At 45.8% G+C, this 19,901-nt stretch overlaps 1 protein-coding gene across 1 annotated transcript; it reads right to left on the bottom strand.

Annotated features, from left to right (window-relative positions):
- Nucleotides 1-232: 232 nt before the first annotated feature.
- On the bottom strand, nucleotides 233-19,536 carry LOC131230609 (leucine-rich repeat receptor protein kinase MSP1-like). The gene is made up of 5 exons (XM_058226506.1): nucleotides 18,575-19,536; nucleotides 5,507-5,649; nucleotides 5,239-5,430; nucleotides 1,199-1,527; nucleotides 233-613 (listed from the first exon to the last, which is right to left on the bottom strand). Exons 1-5 carry the CDS (start codon nucleotides 19,429-19,431, stop codon nucleotides 233-235), a joined length of 1,902 nt encoding a protein of 633 aa, XP_058082489.1. The 5' UTR covers nucleotides 19,432-19,536.
- Between the last annotated feature and the right edge of the window lie 365 nt (nucleotides 19,537-19,901).

The following is a 19,901-nucleotide window of genomic DNA, read 5'->3' as shown; positions in this document are numbered from 1 at the left end:
CCGCAGGTTGAGAAATTCTAAAACTGTTAGGTTTTCACCTAGACATGTTGGTATATTACCAGTGAATCTATTCCCGCTGAGGTCGATTGCCATCAAAGAAGTGAAGTTTCTCAGGGAGGAAGAGAGATCAGAGAAGAAATTATTGTTTATCATAAAGAAAAAAATACCTTTTTTTAATTTCAATTGATTACAATGTGAACACTTGCTTTAGGCGTTTACAAAGACAAGGAATTTAAACATGAAAACATGAATACAAATCTCCATAAAATCTGCTGTTGCCAATATCCTTCAACGTCTCTCCATTGATTGATGTCATATCACCTTCACTGATTGAGGCCTTATCGATAACCTCATCACCTCCACTGATTAAGGCCTTATCACCTCCACTGATTGAGGCCTTATCACCATTCTTTTCACCTCCACTGATTAAGGCCTTATCACCTCCACTGATTGAAGCCTTATCATCAACCTTATCACCTCCACTAATTGAGGCCTTATCACTTTCACTGATTAAGGCCTTATCACCTCCACTGATTAAGGCCTTATCACCTCCACTGATTAAGGCGATAGTTGCTGAGTTGTGACGTGTGCTAATATCCTCCCGCAAACTATGCTAGGGTTGGAGGCAAAGTTTGGTTAGAAAATAATGAAGGGCGACCTTTGACATTGGCTTAGTAAAGAGGTCTGCAACTTGGTTAGCAGTGGAGATATGTCAAGTGATAAGTAGACCAAGCGCAACGCGTTCACGCACAAATTGATAATCCAACTCGATGTGTTTACTTCGTGCATGGAACACAAGATTAATCGTCATATGAAGAGCACTAAGGTTGTCACAATATAGTATGGGAGGAGAAACCATTGGAATGCGGAGATCTTTGAGAATAAAGGTCATCCATGTGAGTTCAGCTGCTGTGTTAGCCATAGCTTAGTACTCTGCTTCAGTGCTTGATCAAGAAATTGTATGTTGCTTCTTTGCACACCAAGAGATGAGATTTCCTCCAAGGTAGGTACAATAGCCAGTAGTGGAAAGTTTTGTAATAGGACACCCTGCCCAATCTACATCTAAAAAAGCAAACGGATTAAGTGTAGTGTTTGAAGAAAAATGTAGTCCTATGTCAGTAGTTCCTTTGACATATCGTAGGATATGTCGAACCATTTTCAAATGTGCCAAGGTAGGAGCATGTATGAATTGAGATACATAGTTAACACTCAATGAAAGATCAGGGCGTGTTAGTGTGAGGTACTGTAATGCTCCAACAAGTTCGCGATAGTAACTAGGGTCTTCCATAAGAATTTCAGTTGATGAGGTTTTTGTCTTAGCTTCGAGAGGTGTACTCATGGGCTTGCAATCTACCATGTTAGCTCGTTCAAGTATGGTAAGAGCATAGTGTGACTGAGACAGATGAAGACCATTGGAAGTTGGGGAGATTTTTATTCCAAGAAAATGATGAATTGGTCCCAAGTCTTTCATTGCGAATTCACTGCTCAGTAGTTGAATGAAATTTGTAACAAGTAATGGAGCAGATCCTGTGAGCAGTATATCATTTACATAAAGAAGAAAAATTAATATTCCATAATCAGAATGAAAAATAAATAAGGAAGGATCTACTTGACTACAAAAGAACCTGTATTTAAGGAGAAAGGTACTGAATCGATCAAACCAAGCACGAGGTGCTTGTTTTAAACCATAGAGAGCTCTTTGGACTTTGCAAACATATGTCGGGTGTTGAGAATCTGTCAGTCCTGGAGGTTGTTACATATATATATCTTCAGATATTTGACCACGCAGGAATGCATTTTTTACGTCTAGCTGACGAATAAGCCACCGTTGAACAAGAGCTAAAGTAATGATCATGCGAATTATTCCCGATTTGATAACTGGAGAAAATGTTTCAGTATAATCTACACCATCAATTTGATGATAGCCTTTTGCAACAAGACGAGCCTTGAGTCGATCTAGAGAACCGTCGGGTTTGAGTTTTGATTTGAATACCCATTTAGATCCAATAACGTGCATGTTAGATGTGCGAGGAACAAGTTTCCAGGTCTGGTTTTGATGTAATGCCACAAGTTCCTCATGCATGGCAGCTTTCCACCCAGGATGTGCCAAGGCAGATCTAATATTGTGTGGCTCACGAGGTACACTGATAGATGTGGTTGTAATCAAAGCATACTTTGGATTGAGTTTTATCATACCCAGTTTAGACCGAGTGACCATAGAATGAGATATTGGTGTTGAAGAAAGTGGAGTAAGGTGAGATAACTCTGATGGTTCAGACATGAGTTGTAGAAGCGGCGTTGGTTGAGACTCGTGCGGTGGAGGTGTTTTAGGTAGTGCTGAACTATGATTGTGGGTAAGCATATCGGAAGTCTCTGAAAGAGAGGATGGAAAATCTGGTAGGTCAGTGGAACCGGGATGGTGGGGTTGGATGATGGATGTCTGTTCCCGATAAGGGACTCAAATAAGGTGGTGTCAAAGATGCCAAAGAAGGTCCAACAGGGAAGCGCATGTCAGTGTGTGGTAACCAAGAATCAAAGATGCTAATGACCTGTGGCTTAGTAGATGTGATGCGAGAAGTGTTAGCAGTCTTATAAGGAAAGACTAACTCATCAAAAACAACATGCCGAGAGATAAAAAAAAATTTGCTTGAAGGATGAAAGCACTTGTATCCCTTGTGTTTATCATTGTAGCCTACAAATTAAAATACAGAGGATTATTTTTGGATCAAACTTGTGATGTCATGTGTCTCAAGTGTAAGGAAAACATTTAGAACCAAAGGTACGAAGTGAAGAGTAAATAGGATGAGCTCCATGCAGCGCAAAATATGGGGTTTCAAAATTAAGGGCAGATGTAAGTAGTCGATTCATAAGGTAGACAGCTATAGTGAAAGCTTCTACCCATAGAAATAAAGGAGCACTACAATGAAATAACATAGTCATACCTAGCTCTCTTATAGTCCTGTATCATCTTTCAACCATACCAGTCTGCTCAGGTGTATACGGAGAAGATATCTGATGAATAATGCTTGTGAAAAGAAAGTGAGTTGAAAGTTTAGAGTTGATGAACTCACCACCTCCATCTGAATGGAAAATTTTAATTTGTTTGTTGAACTGCTTGGCAACGTATTTTTCAAATGCCAAGTATGCATTAAAAAAATCAGATTTATGACGTAAGGGAATAATCCATGTATATTTAGAGAAGTCATCAACCAAACAAGCATAATATCTGAATTTTGCAATAAATAAAACAGGAGTGGGTCCCCATGAATCACGATGAATTTTTTCAAAAATACTAGAACTTGAATGTTTAGAACAAGAGAAAGGTAAATGACTAAGCTTCCCTAATTGACAACTATGACAAAGATGTTGAGATTTTATTGCCCTTAAAAGATCAATTAGCCCCTTATTTTTTAATAACTGTAAAGCCGAAGATTGAGGATGGCCTAAGCGTTGGTGCCAAACTTCTATAGTGCCGGATTTGAAGCGATGAGAAAAATATAGTTCTGGCGAAGATGGTAGAACATAAAGATCACCCCTGCATCTCCCTGTTATTATTGGTTGTCCTGTTTCCGGATCCTTAGTACAAAAATCAGCGTTAGAAAATTCACAATTAACAGGAAATTGATTAGTCAACTGGCTTACAGAGAGTAAATTATTTTTTAAATCTGGAACTAGCAAAACGTCATGTAGAGGTAAAACAACTTTTTTTTTTGTTTTATACATGAGTCACCAATTGCAAGAATTAGCAAGGAAGATTCATCGCCAATTAAAACTGTGTCAGTACCAGAATATTTACGAATATTGGTTGACATACCTGGCTTACCTGTCATATGATTGGAAGCTCCAGTGTCTGTTGTCCACTCTGTATTTGCAATGGTGTTGTCCAAGGTAAGTGCTACAAGTGCTTCTGGGATTTCATCATGATGAGTAAATTTTTTGGGTACCCACTAGTAGATCTTTGCAACATGACCCATTATCCCACAGTATTGACACTGTTGGTCATGGTATTTATCCCTCTCTACAAGAGTCATGTGACGCTCACCTGGTGGTGGAGGATGGCGCTGTGAATTAGCAAAAGGAGGGTTGTTTATGTAGCTCCGATTGGAGTCCTTATGTTGTGGTTATTGTGCCTGGAATCCACGTCCACTGGATGTAAACTTTGTGGGGTTCCACGATAGCCTGAGGAAGTTTGCTGAGATCGTTGCTGCTGTTGACCATAGAATGCCATTTGATGAGTGAGAGATGAGGCCGGTACATCTGTATGACTAGAAAACCAATTGCGCCTTTGATCAAAATTTTGGAGTTGAGAAACCAACTCAGAGTATGATGGTCGTGGGGGCTTCAGCATGGTTGTTGTGAAAGTTTCATATTGAGGACCAAGACTGGTGAGAAGACAGAAGACTTTTTCTTGGTCTGGAACAGGTTTTCCAATAGCTGCTAGATTGTCACATAGGCCTTTGAATGTACGAATGTGGTCTGTAATGGTTTTGTCATCTTCTTTTTTAAGATAAGTTACCTGTTGCCCTTGTATAAATTCTCATTCTTGCGAGTCTTGGGCATATGCATTCTTGAGTGCTTCCCATACGGCATGAGCTGTGTCGAGACCAATGACGAGTCCGAGAGTTTCCTCTGAGAGTGTTCCGATGATCCACCCACGAAGGAGACGATCAGACTTTCGCCAGGCTATGAAAGCATCTGTTAACTGTGGAATAAAATTTTCTACATTTGTGGAACTATTTGAATTTGGTGTGGTGTATTTAATGGGAGCAGGATCTTCATTTGTGAGATGGCCGACCAATTCTTGACTCTCTGCAAGGGCCAAGGCTTGTTCACACCACAAGGGATAATTATTTGAGGTGAGTCTGAGTGTAATGAAGTTGCCAACATTGAGAGATAGAGTAGCCATGTCGGAAGTTAAGAGAATGAAGCTTTGACGTGGTAACGATGCCAAGTGTTCACAATGGCTCTGATACCATAAAGAAATAATATATTTCTTTAATTTCAATTGATTGCAACGTGGACTCTTGCTTTAGGCATTTATAGAGACATGGAATTTAAACATGAAAACATGAATACAAATCTTCATAAAATCTGCTGTTGCCGATGTCCTTCAACGTCTCTCCATTGATTAAGGCCTATCACCTCCACTGATTGAGGCCTTATCGACAACCTCATCACCTCCACTGATTACGGCGTTATCACCTCCACTGATTGAGGCCTTATCACTAACCTTATCACCTCCACTGATTGAGGCCTTATCACCAATCTCATCACCTTCACTGATTAAGGCCTTATCACCTTCACTGATTGAGGCCTTATCATCAACCTTATCACCTCCACTGATTGAGGCCTTATCATTTCCACTGATTAAGGCCTTATCACCTTCACTGATTAAGGCCTTATCACCTCCACTGATTGAGGCGATAATTGCTGAGTTGTGACGTGTGCTAATATATCAAACTCAACCAACTGAACCCGACTATTGAACCCATAGAGCTAGGAATACCTCCAGATAGATTATTGTTTCCCAAATCCATTATATTCAGGTTTTGCAAATCCCCCAAGCACCATGGAAGTTCTCCTGTTAATTGGTTGTATGAGAGATCAAGGACAAGCAAGGTTTGCAATTTACATAAAGCCGGGGGAATGCTACCATTGATGTGATTATCAGAAAGAGATAAAAAGGAAGGCACTATTTCACCAATGCCCATGAGAATGGGACCGGAAAAGAAATTGTTAGACAGTTTCAAAAAATTAGCATTAAGAAAAGAATGTGGCAGCGGACCCTCAAAGCGATTGAAACTTAAATCGATGGTCGCCCTAGGAGCAAACTGCAATGAATTTGGAATCTCGCCATTGATTTGGTTGTGAGAAAGATTCAAGTAGGAGATTTGAGAAGACAAGTTCCAAAACCAGTATGGCATGGAATCTGAAATTTGGGCATCAGAGAAGTCAAGCTTGAGAACATTCCTTTGTGTTTGAAGCCACGCAGGGAACTAGGCCGTCAACTCGAGTCGACTCAACCCAAGACTTGTACCCTAGTGACCGCGCCGTCGCCGCGGTTCTAATGCCGCGACTCGCGCGATCCGATACTTTGGCCAGGAGATGTGGCCCAGCATTCGGTGTGAGGAAAACGCCGAGCGTGCGAATTCCGGGAGAATCTCTACGAAATGTCACCTCAATCAATCAATCAATCCATCCCATCATGTCAAGTACATGTCAAGTACACCAATCACCTCTCACCCATCCCTAAGCAACCCCAAAGTCAAAAAGAGTTCTTACACACCCATGCCTTTCTTACACCAAGCAACCACAAAAGTCAAAAAAGCCTTACACACCCATCCCTCACTCTCCCATCCATCACTCCATCACACATCATATCTCTTTACAACCCTCTTTCTCCTTCATTTTCAAATCACAATCCAAGCAACCCAAAAACCTCCATACGTCCAAGCTCTTCCACTCCAAGAGAGCCACAAGTGTGGCCCACCTTTCCTACCCTTTCATCTCTCATCTCAACCATCCAAACTTCATCTCCTCCGTTGGAATCAAAGCTAAGGAGCTAAGGAAGCCTAGGGTGCAAGAAGAAGCCAGTGGGTGATCTTGGATCTCCATTTCTCCGTACTTTTGTGATGTAAGGGCCCACTTATGATGGGACCCACCTTGATGTAGGCTTTGTATCAAAGAGGGGCCCAAGTGGCGGGACCCCTCCATCCTCGTCAATCTCCCTCTCTCTCTCTCTTGTATTGTGGACCCCACTATGATGTATGATCCACGCCGTCTCATCCGTAGGGCCCACCTTGCTGACCACCATTGGGTGGGCCCCTCCATCACCACCGAATCTCTCTCTCTCTCTCTCTCGTGTATGGTGGCTTGTGGCCCACCTTGATGCTTGATATCATCCACCCTGTCCACCCATCTAAAACGGTGTGGCCCGCCTTGATCATGTTTTTTTTAATGGTGTCATCCATCCGTTTTATCTAGGTCATCCGGTGGGCCTAGCTGATAAGAAACACCAATACCAGATCCATCCAAATCCAGTGGACCACGTCCCTGTGGGACCCACCATGATGCGTGTGTTATACCCACACTGTCCAGCGTCCCTGGACGTGTGTAAAGTGAAGTGCGGACTGACAGGGGATGGCTAACAGTGATGTGAGTGACGGTGGGGTCCATGGGACCCATCACCGTCCATCACCCATTTAGTGGGCCACACCTTGATGTGTGTTTCATCCAAATCGTCCACCACCTCTAACGGTGGGGCCATGTCCAGGTGGGGCCCTCCTCCCAAATCCATAGCTCACTGGCAGACTGAATGGAGGTACCTCGTTTCAACGGTGGGCCCCCATAGCTCACGTGGTAGACTGTGTGAAAGATACCTCTTTTCAACACTGGAGGTCTGGTATCGATCCCTGTGGCAGTGGCTAACATGGAGTGTGTACCGACATGTGTGGACTGATGGTGGGGTCCATGGGCCCCACCCACGTCGTCCATCCATTCTGATGGGCCCCACCACATGTGCGTATTTCATCCAGCCGTCCACCATCTTTGGATGGTGGGGCCCACCCCACGTGTGGGCTACCATGATGTATGTGTAATATAATATATTATATTATATTATATTATATTATATATATAATATGACATATTATATTATATTATATTATAGCATCTTATATATGTGATGAGGGTGGGCCCTACGTGGCACCCACCCCTACCCACTTTTAAATGCCTAAAAGCTGCACAGCAGTATATTTGTAATACATATATTAATATATTGTATATATATTCATTAGAGTGCGCCCTACATGGGACCCACCTCTGTGGTTCTCTAAGCAGCATTGGCTGCATGTACAACAGTAGTAGCTGCCTTGTGGCGTGTTAACCTGTTGCTGCACACAGCCGCAAGTTCCGTGGGTCCCACCTATTTCATATCTATGCCGTCTATTTATGGGACCCACCATTATGCATGAGTTGTATCCGAACCATCCAACCATTTGTGAGATCATTTTATGGCATGAGGTGAATGAGTGAGACCCAAAGTTCAAGTGGACCCCACCAATTGCAATAATAATGGGGTACGGTGACACCCACTGTTTAAAACTTCTTAGGAGCCACGGTGGTTCCCACTTAAGTGATGTGTGTTTTCACTTCATCTATCCCTATGTTAACTTATGAATAGGTCTGGTCTCAAATTACATAAGGGTGGGCTCAATTTGACATATATTCAACCCATTCAATTTAGCCCAACTGATTTGACCCATTTTATCGGCCCATTCGAATCGGCGCATTTGATCGGCCCGATGAGATGTATGTAAGGCCCATGAGCGAGGCCAATGTAATGTATGTGAGTGGCCTTTACCTTGTGTATGAATTCCTTACGTAGGCCACTCCTTGGAAGCAATGTTGGTTAGATGTCCACATTGAGGGGCAATGATGGTTAGATGTCCTCATTGCGTCCTTCCCTTAGGCCTTGGTAGGCCCATTCTCTTTATGGGTTAACCCAAATAAGTGGGCCCCATTTGCCATATGTGATTTATCGATTCCGATTATAGGATCATGATACATGTTCACACGCATCATCTGCATGCTTGTGACGAGATGAGTGAATGATCATAGCACATGCCTTCAGACAGATCGTTTATGGGCTCCTTGATAGGCGGAATTGCCCTACCTGAGTGCACGATACGCGTAGGATTGCTGCATGATTAGATAGTGTAATTCATGTATTTCGCATTGTGTGATATGGTTACTGTACGCCCTAGCGACATCAGGGTCATAGCCTCCACAGGCGCATCGTGGTTGGCAAGATTGGATACCGAAAATCTTGTTCTACATGGGGTGCTATAGATATCTCTGGGTTGAAGTCCCTAAACCCTTATGGAACCAAGAGGTTGCTCCAATGTCTAAACCGAGTGGGTGCATGAGCGCCGGGTGCCGATTACCAGACGGTCGCGCTTTTTTGCTGTGTCGTGGTCGGTTAGAAGGGGGTGCGGCCTTACCCGCCTGAGTAGATGGGGCAAAGCTAGGCTGAGTTTGACCAGCTCGAGAAACGGGTCCGCTATCGACGAGTCGAGCCCGATATTGGCAAGCGGATAGTAAGGTCTCTTTCACTCACCTTATTGCGCTTGATGGGGGTGGCAATCTGGTTAGAGTGTATTAGACCCCGATGATATTTCAGAGTTGAGCTATATTGATATGTGGACTTAGATGAGGATTCGCATGCTTGAGTTACATTTCGCATCGCATGGCCTTGGTATGGCTAATAGCATTCATGGATTCATCAGCATATTCCGCATTACTTTGATACTGCATAATTGTATTACTACCTTACGCACACACTTACACCACCTTCTAAGCTTTCCATAAGCTTATGCACGACCGTTACATGTAGGTGACGTTGGACCGTAGCAGCGCTGAGGCATGAGCGCATGACAGATCATCTTAGAGCTTTTTATCCATTATCATTGTATTTTCCTTTATGCTCATTATACTTATAAAGTTTCTGATCATAGTGAAAATGTGATGGAGTTTTTGGTTGTTGTTTGTGGGTTATGCTTTTGGTTATGCTTATTACGAATTAAATTGATGTTAAAAATTCTCCTCGTAGCATCCCAGGATTGGAACCTAGCGAATGGGTGCTAGGAGCCGAGAATGGGGTACTACGGAGGCTGTCGGAGCTGGATTCGGCGATCGAGAATTTTGTGAGCCCAGTTTCTGAGTTTGGAGCATGACAGAAGTTGGTATCAGAGCATAACTCGGGAATAATCAAGAACAACATTACTTGTCTGCTATGAATGATTAAGTCTTAAGTTCGGATAACCTAGCGATCTTTTATTTCAGACCCTTAACGTGCGTGCCTTCGAGAGTTTTCAAAGTGATAGTTGTCTTCGCTCTTTCCTATAGGACATATCGCGCAGGAGAGTGACCTGATCGACTCTCACACCACCACCTGAGACTCCGGCTTCACCACCTGCGGCTCCTGTCCTACCACCTACAATCCTCACTCCACCACCAGAGATTCCTACTGCCCAGCCTATGGATGTAGCTCCTCCACCAGAGACCAGTGCAGATCTGACCGTATCCGTGAGTGCCTCCCAGTTACAGCAGATGTTGCAGGCTATGACGACTGCACTTCAGGGGCAGGCACCGTTGTTTCACCGCACGGCCGAGCAAGAGCGCGCGAGTGCCCTTCTTTCAGAGTTTTGACAGCTCGATCCCCCGCGTTTCCAGGGTGAGTCAGACCCGACGGTAGCTTAGAGATGGCGCGCCGATGTGGAGAAGATATTTGATACGATGGGATGTATGACCGAGCGACGAGTCCGATTAACCATATTTCTCCTCCATGGTGAGGCTGAGCACTGGTGGACGTCAGTCTCCCGAGCAGCGGGCGCTGATTTTGTATGGACCTGGGAGGATTTTGTAGATCAGTTTAACCGACAGTATTTTCCTAATCACTTCCGACGACAGCAGGCGTTGGAGTTCGAGGCCTTAGTGCAGGGTGATATGACAGTGGCTCAGTACGCAGCTCGTTTTATAACACTGTCCAGATTTGTGCCGTACTTGGTAGATGATGAGGAGCGAAGAGCTCGTCGATTTGAGGATGACTTGCGTTACGGTCTTCGAGGCAGTGTTTTTGGGCATGAGCTCCCGACTTTCGAGGGAGTGGTATGGAAAGCCTAGATTTTTGAGGCTGAGTGAGCCAGTTCTCAGTCTGATCACGGTTAGAGGAGAGACCGGAAGAGGCAAACTCCTTCTAGTGATTCCCAGCAGGGTCGACCACAATAGAGGCGCACAGGTCACCCAGCCTTCCGAGCCCCAGCAGCACCTCCGAGGCAGTTCACCAGCTCTTATTTTAGGTGCGGTGCGATGGGGCACCGTATGTGGGAGTGTCCTTTCCCCCAGCAGCAGCAGCAGCAGAGAGGTCCACATCAATCTCCACTACAGCCGCAGCAGAGACCCCTACAGCAGTAGCGACAGCAGCCCCCACCACCGAGGCCATCTCAGCAGCAGCATCAGCACCAGCCTCCGAGGTCGCAACAGCAGAGGCAGCAGTTTTAACCACCTCAGTGACAGCAGAAGCAGCAACACGCTTAGAGGGGACAGACACCTCCGCAGCCGGTTCAGGCTAGATTCTACGCGGCCCAGCAGGATCCTCAGTCATCTGGAGGACTCATCGAGGGTATACTTTTAGCATCTGCATGCATTACGTGTGTGTTGTTTGATTCTGGTGCATCACATTCTTTTGTGGCTGAGAGTTTTTATCGATTGACTGGTTTACCGTTGTAGTCTGCTCTTGAAGGCTTGTCAGTATTGACTCCCTTAGGAAAGACTGCAGTGTTGGGCCGACTTTGCTCGTCTTGCCCCGTTCTAGTTGGGGATATCTTTTTGCCTGCCGATTTGTTTGCATTACTGATGTCCGAGTTCGACGTCATCCTGGGTATGGATTGGCTTGCCGAGTACTACACCATATTGGATTGCTCTGCGAGGACAGTCACATTTTGTATACCCGGCTTGTCGTAGTTCTAGTTTATTGCTGAGCCTAGAGAAGAGTCATTGTCTTGTTTGATATCATGTGCCATAGAGGAGCCTATAACGGTGGGCATCGTCCAGTTGCATGTGGTTTGCGACTTTCTCGATGTGTTCCAGGAGATTTCGAAATTACCGCCTCGCCGACTCACCGAGTTTTAGATTGATCTCGTGCCCGGTACCGCACCTATTTTAAAGGCCCCGTATCGTATAGCACTGTTGCAGTTGTGGGAACTGCAGAAGCAGTTGGACGAGTTGCGCGAGTTGGGCTTTATCTGTCTAAGAAGTTCACCGTGGGGAGCGCTAATACTCTTTGTGAAGAAGAAGGATGGCTCGTTGAGGCTTTGCGTAGATTACCGCGAGCTCAACAAGGTCACGATCAAGAACAAGTACCCGTTCCCGAGGATTGATGATTTGTTTGATCAGCTGCAGGGTGCACAGTTCTTTTCGAAGATTGACTTGCGTTCCGGTTATCATCATATTCGGGTCCGAGAGGAGGACATTCCGAAGACAGCAATCAGGACGCATTATGGTGATTTCGAGTTTTAGGTCATGTCCTTCGGACTGACCAATGTACCCGCAGTGTTCATGCAGTTGATGAACGAGGTCTTCTGCCCTTATCTCGATCAGTTTGTTGTAGTCTTTATCAACGACATTCTGATCTATTTGAGGGCCCGTGAGGAGCATGAGCAGCATTTGAAGGTTACGTTGCAGACCCTCCGTACACACCAACTATATACGAAGCTGGAAAAGTGTGAGTTTTGGCAGGAGGAGGTGAAGTTCCCCGGTCACGTGGTGATGAGAGAGGGTGTCGCAGTGGACCCCTCGAAGGTTGAGGTAGTGCGTCAGTGGGGTCAGCCCACGAACGCGTCCAAGATCTACAGTTTTCTTAGTTTAGCGGGCTACTACCTGCGTTTTATTGAGGGTTTCTCTCGTATTGCAGCCCCATTGACCAGGTTGACCCGGAAGGGTGAAGAGTTTATTTGGAGCGACGCCTGCGAGCGAGCATTTATGGAGTTGAAGGACCGCCTCAGGTCCGCTCCTGTCCTTACTCTTTCCTCTGGGAGTGATAAATTTATTGTATTCACTGATACCTCGCATATTGGTTTGGGTGCTATCCTGATGTAGCACGGGAGACCAGTGACATTCGCGTCTCGTTAGCTCAAGGTCCATGAGCTGAACTCCTTTAGAGCTGGCTGCAGTTGTCTTCGCACTGAAGGTGTGGAGACACTATCTCTATGGAGTTAGGTTCGAGCTCTTTTCTGACCACAAGAGCTTGAAGTACCTCTTCTCGCAGTCTGAGTTGAACATGAGGCAGAGGTGCTGGAGGAGCTCCTGAAGAACTATGATTTTGATCTCCAGTACCACCCGGGTAAGGCGAACGTGGTGGCGGATGCCCTTAGCCGTCAGCCACAAGGTTTGGTGGCGCATATGATGATTCATGAGTGGAGGATGCTTGAGGATATAGCAGAGTACGACTTTGAGTTTCGCTTACAGTCTTCTATTGTGCAGTTATTGAGCCCGTCGATTCAACCCTCTCTTGTCGAAAGGGTGATCAAGGCTCAGCAGGCAGACGAGTCGTTACAGGATTACTGAGCAGAGGCAGCATCTGAGAGTTAGACAGATTGGAAGATTGGTTCTGATGGTGGATTCACTCCAGAGGCCGATTATGTGTGCCGAATATTCCTGAGTTATGCAGAGATCTTATGATCGAGGCACATCGATCGCAGTTTTCTATCCATCCTGGCTCGACGAAGATGTACCGTGACATGAGACGACAATATTTTTGGGTGGGGATGAAGCGCTAGATCACCAGTTTTGTGGCCGAGTGTGATACATGCCACCGTGTTAAGGCCGATCATCAGAGACCCCCTGGTTTATTGTAGCCGTTGAGTGTCTCGATGTGGAAGTGGGAGCACGTGTCGACAAATTTCATTATGGGCTTACCGAGGACTCGGCGCGGTCATGACACCATTTGGGTTGTTGTGGATGGTCTAGCGAAGTCGGCGTATTTTCTTCCGATTCGTGCGACTTGGCCTTTGGACCGGCTTGCGAGATTATTCATCGAGGATATTGTGAGACTGCATGGCGTTCCAGTTCGATCGTTTCTGACTGAGAACCGAGGTTCACGTCCCAGATTTGGGGGAGCTTCCAGAGAGCAATGCGGAATGATTTGCAGCTTAGCACCGCATACCATCCGCAGACCGATGGCTAGACCGAGAGGGTCAACCAGATCCTTAAGGATATGCTTCGGGCCTGTGCGATTGATTTCGGGGGTAGCTGGGATGAGCATATGCGATTGGCTGAATTCGCATACAATAACAGCTATCAGGCGACCATTGGCATGGCTCCTTTTGAAGCACTATATGACAGACCATGTAGATCACCGAGTTGTTGGACAGAGATTGAAGAGCATCATCTCGTAGGTCCCGAGCTTGTGCAGGAGATGTCAGAGGCTATTAATATCATCATACAGAGGATGCGCACAACTTAGAGCCAACAAAAGAGTTTTGCTGATCGTCGGTGTCGTCCCTTGAACTTTGATGTAGGGGACCATGTATATCTCAAGGTCTCGCCCATGAAGGGTGTAGTTCGATTTGGAGCGAAGGGTGATCTTGCCCCGAGATTCATATGACCTTTTGAGATCACTGGGTGCGTTGGCGCCGTAGCCTATCGGCTTGCCTTACCATCTTAGTTGTCTGGCGTCCACAACGTTTTTCATGTCTCCATGTTGAGGAAGTGTGGGTCAGACATTGTTCCTGTTATTGACTGGCAGCCGTTAGAGGTTCGTGAGGATGCTTCGTATATTGAGCAACCAGTCCGTATCCTTAATCGGAAGGAGCAAATCCTCCGGACTAAGATCATTCTGTTGGTGAAGATTCAGTGGGGTCACCATTATGTCGAGGAGGCTTCTCGGGAGCGCGAGGCTGAGATTCGAGAGCATTATCCCCATTTCTTTGATGACTGGTTATGTGTTGAATTTTGTTTGTTATCTCTGATTTTATATAGTGATGTTATGTTTCTTCTCTCTCATGAGTTATGACTAGTTGCGATGATTGTGTAAATTTCAATGACGAAATTTTTATTAGGAGGGGAGAGCTGTAAGACCCGTATCCTATATCGTACCGATCCGTAAGTTCCCGCGATCTTCCCGGTCGAATTCCGGCAACATTCGATCCTTAACCGATATTTGCACACGACCCTGATTCATAGGCCGTCAACCCTAGTCGACTCAACCCAAGACTTGTACCCTAGCGACCGCGCTGTCATCGCGGTTTCGATGCCGCAACTCGCGTGCCGATCCGATACTCTGGCCAGGAGATGTGGGTCAATGTTCCGTGCGAGGAAAACACCGCGTGTGCGAATTTCGAGAGAATCTCTACGAGATGTAATCCCAATCAATCAATCAATCGATCCCATCATGTCAAGGACATGTCAAGTACACCAATCACCTCTCACCCATCCCCAAGCAACCCCAAAGTCAAAAAGAGTTCTTACACACCCATGCCTTTCTTACACAAAGCAACCACAAAAGTCAAAAAAGCCTTACACACCCATCCTTCTCTCTCTCCCAACCATCACTCCATCACACATCACCTCTCTTTACAACCCTCTCTCTCCTTCATTTTTAAATTACAATCCAAGCAACCCAAAAACCTCTATACGTCCAAGCTCTTCCACTCCAAGAGAGCCACAAGTGTGGCCTACCTTTCCTACCCTTTCATCTCTCATCTCAACCATCCAAACTTCATCTCCACCGTTGGAATCAAAGCTAAGGAGCTAAGGAAGCCTAGGGTGCAAGAAGAAGCCAGTGAGTGATCTTGGATCTCCATTTCTTAGTATTTTTGTGATGTAAGGGCCCACTTATGATGAGACCCACCTTGATGTAGGCTTTGTATCAAAGAGGGGCCCAAGTGGCGGGACCCCTCCATCCTCGCCGATCTCCCTCCCTCTCTCTCTCTTGTATTGTGGACCCCACTATGATGTATGATCCACGCCGTCTCATCCGTAGGGCCCACCTTGCTGACCACCATTGGGTGGGCCTGGATGTAGGAGAAACACGAATGTTAGCTTGATCCAAAAATCAGGTGGGCTACGTCCCTATGGGACCCACCATGCTACATGTGTTATACCCACACTGTCCAGCGTACAGGAACGCTGAACGAGTGCTAAGGGTGAAGTGTGGGCTCGCAGGGGGCAGCTAACAGTGATGTGTGACTGGCATGGGGTCCATGGGACCCATCTCTGTCCTCCACCCCTCCAAATGGGCCATACCATGATATATGTGCTTTATCCAAACCGTCCACCATTCTGGACGGTGGACCATATCCGTGTGGGGCCCACTTACACACCCAAATCCATAGCTCACTGGCAGACCGAGTGAAAGATACCTCGTTTCACGCTGAGGTCTTGGCATCTGTCCCTGATGTGGACTGACAGGGGGTGGCTAACAGTGATGTGAGTGACGGTGGGTCCATGGGACCCATCACCGTCCATCACCCATTTGGTGGGCCATACCTTGATGTGTGTTTCATCCAAACCGTCCACCACCTCTAACGGTGGGGCCACGGCCAGGTGGGGCCCTCCTCCCAAATCCATAGCTCACTGGCAGACTGAGTGGAGGTATCTCGTTTCAACGGTGGGCCCCCATAGCTAACGTGGTAGACTGTGTGAAAGATACCTCTTTTCAACACTGGAGGTCTGGTATCGATCCCTGTGGCGGTGGCTAACATGGAGTGTGTATCGACATGTGTGGACTGACGTGGGGTGTGGACTGACGGTGGGGTCCATGGGACCCACCCACGTCGTCCATCCATTCTGATGGGCCCCACCACATGTGTGTATTTCATCCAGCCGTCCACCATCTTTGAACGGTGGGGCCCACCCCACGTGTGGCTACCATGATGTATGTGTAATATAATATAATATATTATATTATATTATATATATAATATGACATATTATATTATATTATATTATAACATCTTATATATGTGATGAGGGTGGGCCCTACGTGGCACCCACCCCTACCCTCTTTTAAATGCCTAAAAGCTGCACAGCAGCAGTATACTTGTAATACATATATTAATATATTGTATATATATTCATTAGAGTGCGCCGTACATGGGACCCACCTCTGTGGTTCTCTTAGCAGCATTGGCTGCATGTACAGCAGTAGTAGCTGCCTTGTGGCGTGTGAACCTGTTGCTGCACACAGCCGCAAGTCCAGTGGGTCCCACCTATTCCATATCCATGCCGTCTATCTATGGGACCCACCATTATGCATGAGTTGTATCCGAACCATCCAACCATTTGCGAGATCATTTTATGGCATGAGGTGAGTGAGTGAGACCCAAAGTTCAAGTGGACCCTACCAATTGTAACAATAATGGGGCATGGTGACACCCACTTTTTAAAACTTCTTATGAGCCACGGTGGTTCCCACTCAAGTGATGTATGTTTTCACTTCATTTATCCCTATGTTAACTCATGAATAGGTCAGGTCTCAAATTACATAAGGGTGGGCTCAATTTGACATACATTCGACCCATCCAATTCAGCCCAACGAATTTGACCCATTTTATCGGCCCATTTGAATCGGCCCATTTGATCGGCCCGATGCAATGTATGTAAGGCCCATGAGCGAGGCCAATATAATGTATGGGAGTGGCCGTTACCTTGTGTATGAATTCCTTATGTAGGCCACTCCTTGGAAGCAATGTTGGTTAGACGTCCACATTGAGGGGCAATGATGGTTAGATGTCCTCATTGCGGCCTTCCCTTAGGCCTTGGTAGGCTCATTCTCTTCATGGGTTAACCCAAATAAGTGGGCCCCCGCCATATGTGATTTATCGATTCCGATTATAGCATCATGATACATGTCCACACGCATCATTTGCATGCTTGTGACGAGATGAGTGAATGATCATAGCACATGCCTTCGAGCAGATTGTTTATGGGCTCCCTAATAGGCGGAATTGCCCTACCTGAGCGCACGATACGCGCAGGATTGCTGCATGACTGGATAGTGTGATTCATGCATTTCGTATTGTGTGACATGGTTACTGTACACCGTAGCGACATCAGGGTCGTAGCCTCTACAGGCGTATCGTGGTTGGCAGGATTGGATACCAAAAATCTTGTTTTACATGGGGTGCTATAGATATCCCTGGGTTGAAGTCTCTAAACCCTTATGGTACCAAGAGGTTCCTCCAATGTCTAGACTGAGTGAGTGCATGAGCGCCGAGTACCGATTACCAGGCGATCGCGCTTTTCACTGTGTTGTGGTCGGTTGGAAGGGGATGCGGCCTTACCCGCCCGAGTGGAGGGGGCAAAGCTAGGCTGAGTTTGACCAGCTCGAGGAATGAATCCGCTATCGACGAGCCGAGCTTAATATCGGCAGGCTGATAGTGAGGTCTCTTCCACTCACCTTACTGTGCGCGATGGGGCGGCAATCTGGTTGGAGTGTACTAGACCCCGATGATATTTTAGAGTTGAGTATATTGATATGTGGACTTAGATGAGGATTCGTATGCTTGAGTTGCATTTCGTATCACATGGCCTTAGTACGACTAATAACATTCATGGATTCATCTACATATTCCGCATTACTCTGATACTGCATAATTGTATTACTACCTTACGCACACATTTACACCACCCTTTAAGCTTTTTATAAGCTTATGCACGACCGTTGCATGCAGGTGACGTTGGACCGCAGCAGCGCTGAGGCAGAAGCGCATAGCAGATCATCTTAGAGCTTTTTATCCATTATCATTGTATTTCCTTTTATGCTCATTGTACTTGTAAAGTTTCTGATCATAGTGGAAATGTGATGGAGTTTTTGATTGTTGTTTGTGGGTTATGCCTTTGGTTATGCTTATTACGAATCAAACTGATGTTGAAAATCCTCCTCGTAGCATTCTAGGGTCAGAACCTGGCAAATGGGCGCTGGGAGCCGAGAATGGAGTACTACGGAGGTTGTCGGAGCTAGATTCGACAATCGGGAATTTTGTGAGCCCGGTTTTCGAGTTTGGAGCATGACAAGTATGGCATGGAATCTGAAATTTGGGCATCAGAGAAGTCAAGCTTGAGAACATTCCTTTGTGTTTGAAGCCACGCAGGGAACTGATGCCCTAATTTGCAGGACCACATTTTGATGTGCTTGAGTTGAAAAGGTGGAACCCAACTTGAGCTAACATCCACAACCAAGGAATTCGAAGACATGTCTATTGATTCTAACTTCATTAGATTAGCAAAGTGAGCTTCAGAAACATTGCCCTCAAATGAATTAGAAGAAATCCTCAAATCGACTAACTCTGAAAGTTGTCCAAGACTCTCTGGTAAAGCCCCACTCAAGTTGTTATGGCTCAGATACAATTCTCTCAAGGTTGAAAAGTTTCCAAGAGATCCTGGAATAGGTCCATAGAATGAGTTACCTGTGAGATCAAGAGATTTCAGATTTCTATACTGACATAAGAAATCAGGAAAATAGCCACTAACTTGATTAGAAGCCAAATTCAAAGACTCCAAACTATCCTTAATGCATCCAGGTGAACATTCCATAGACCCTGTCATCCATACACTGATAATGTTGTCTGACAAATCTAAAGTATGCAGGTTGCAAAGATGGTGAAGTGGATTTGGAATAGGATCTTGAAAATTGTTGCTGTTGAGATTAAGATACTCTAAGCTGCTGAGATTAAACACCCAATCGGGCATTCTTGGACCGAGATCGTTACTTGAAAGGTCAAGGACTGAAAGAGATGTGAAATTAACATATGGAAGGACAGGAATGGTACCTAGTTCACAATGGGGGAGGCGTAGTGCGGAAAGAGAAGGAAGCATATTAATGACTTGTAACCAATTATCTGACTGGCCGGTGAAATTCACCCCTCCCATGTCAAGGTACCGCAACTTAGAAAGATGAGAAAGCCATTGAAGATTGTCAACTCCCAAACCAGACCAATCAAATGAATGAAAGTCCAGATAAACCAAGGCGGACAGATTCCCCTCCGGGTCCTTTTCTGCTAAGACGGCCTAGTCCGTTTTGAGGTCCGGGGTCCTCCATCAGGCTGGTCTTCATGGATCTGGCACAAGCTTTTGCCTCCTAGGCTGTCCATTTACCTTTGGAGGCTCTTACAGGGTGCCTTCCCTGTGGATGAAAGAATCTAATGCCGAGGGGTCCAGCTTGCTTCCTACTGCAACTGTTGTGACCCAGGACCCTCCCACCATCCGGCTCATGAATCAATCCACCACCTCTTCCTTGAAGGGAGGCAGGCTATGATGGCCTGGAATTTTTTCAGCTCCTGCTGCGGTATCCCCTTCCTCCATCTCCAGTCCTCAGAGGGAAGGCTTCTCCAATGGCAAAG

This window comes from Magnolia sinica, chromosome 17 (genome assembly GCF_029962835.1).
Source record: "Magnolia sinica isolate HGM2019 chromosome 17, MsV1, whole genome shotgun sequence".
NCBI lineage: Eukaryota > Viridiplantae > Streptophyta > Magnoliopsida > Magnoliales > Magnoliaceae > Magnolia > Magnolia sinica.
The sequence above is the reverse complement of the archived record's forward strand: the minus strand, read 5'-3'. Positions and strand labels throughout refer to the sequence as shown.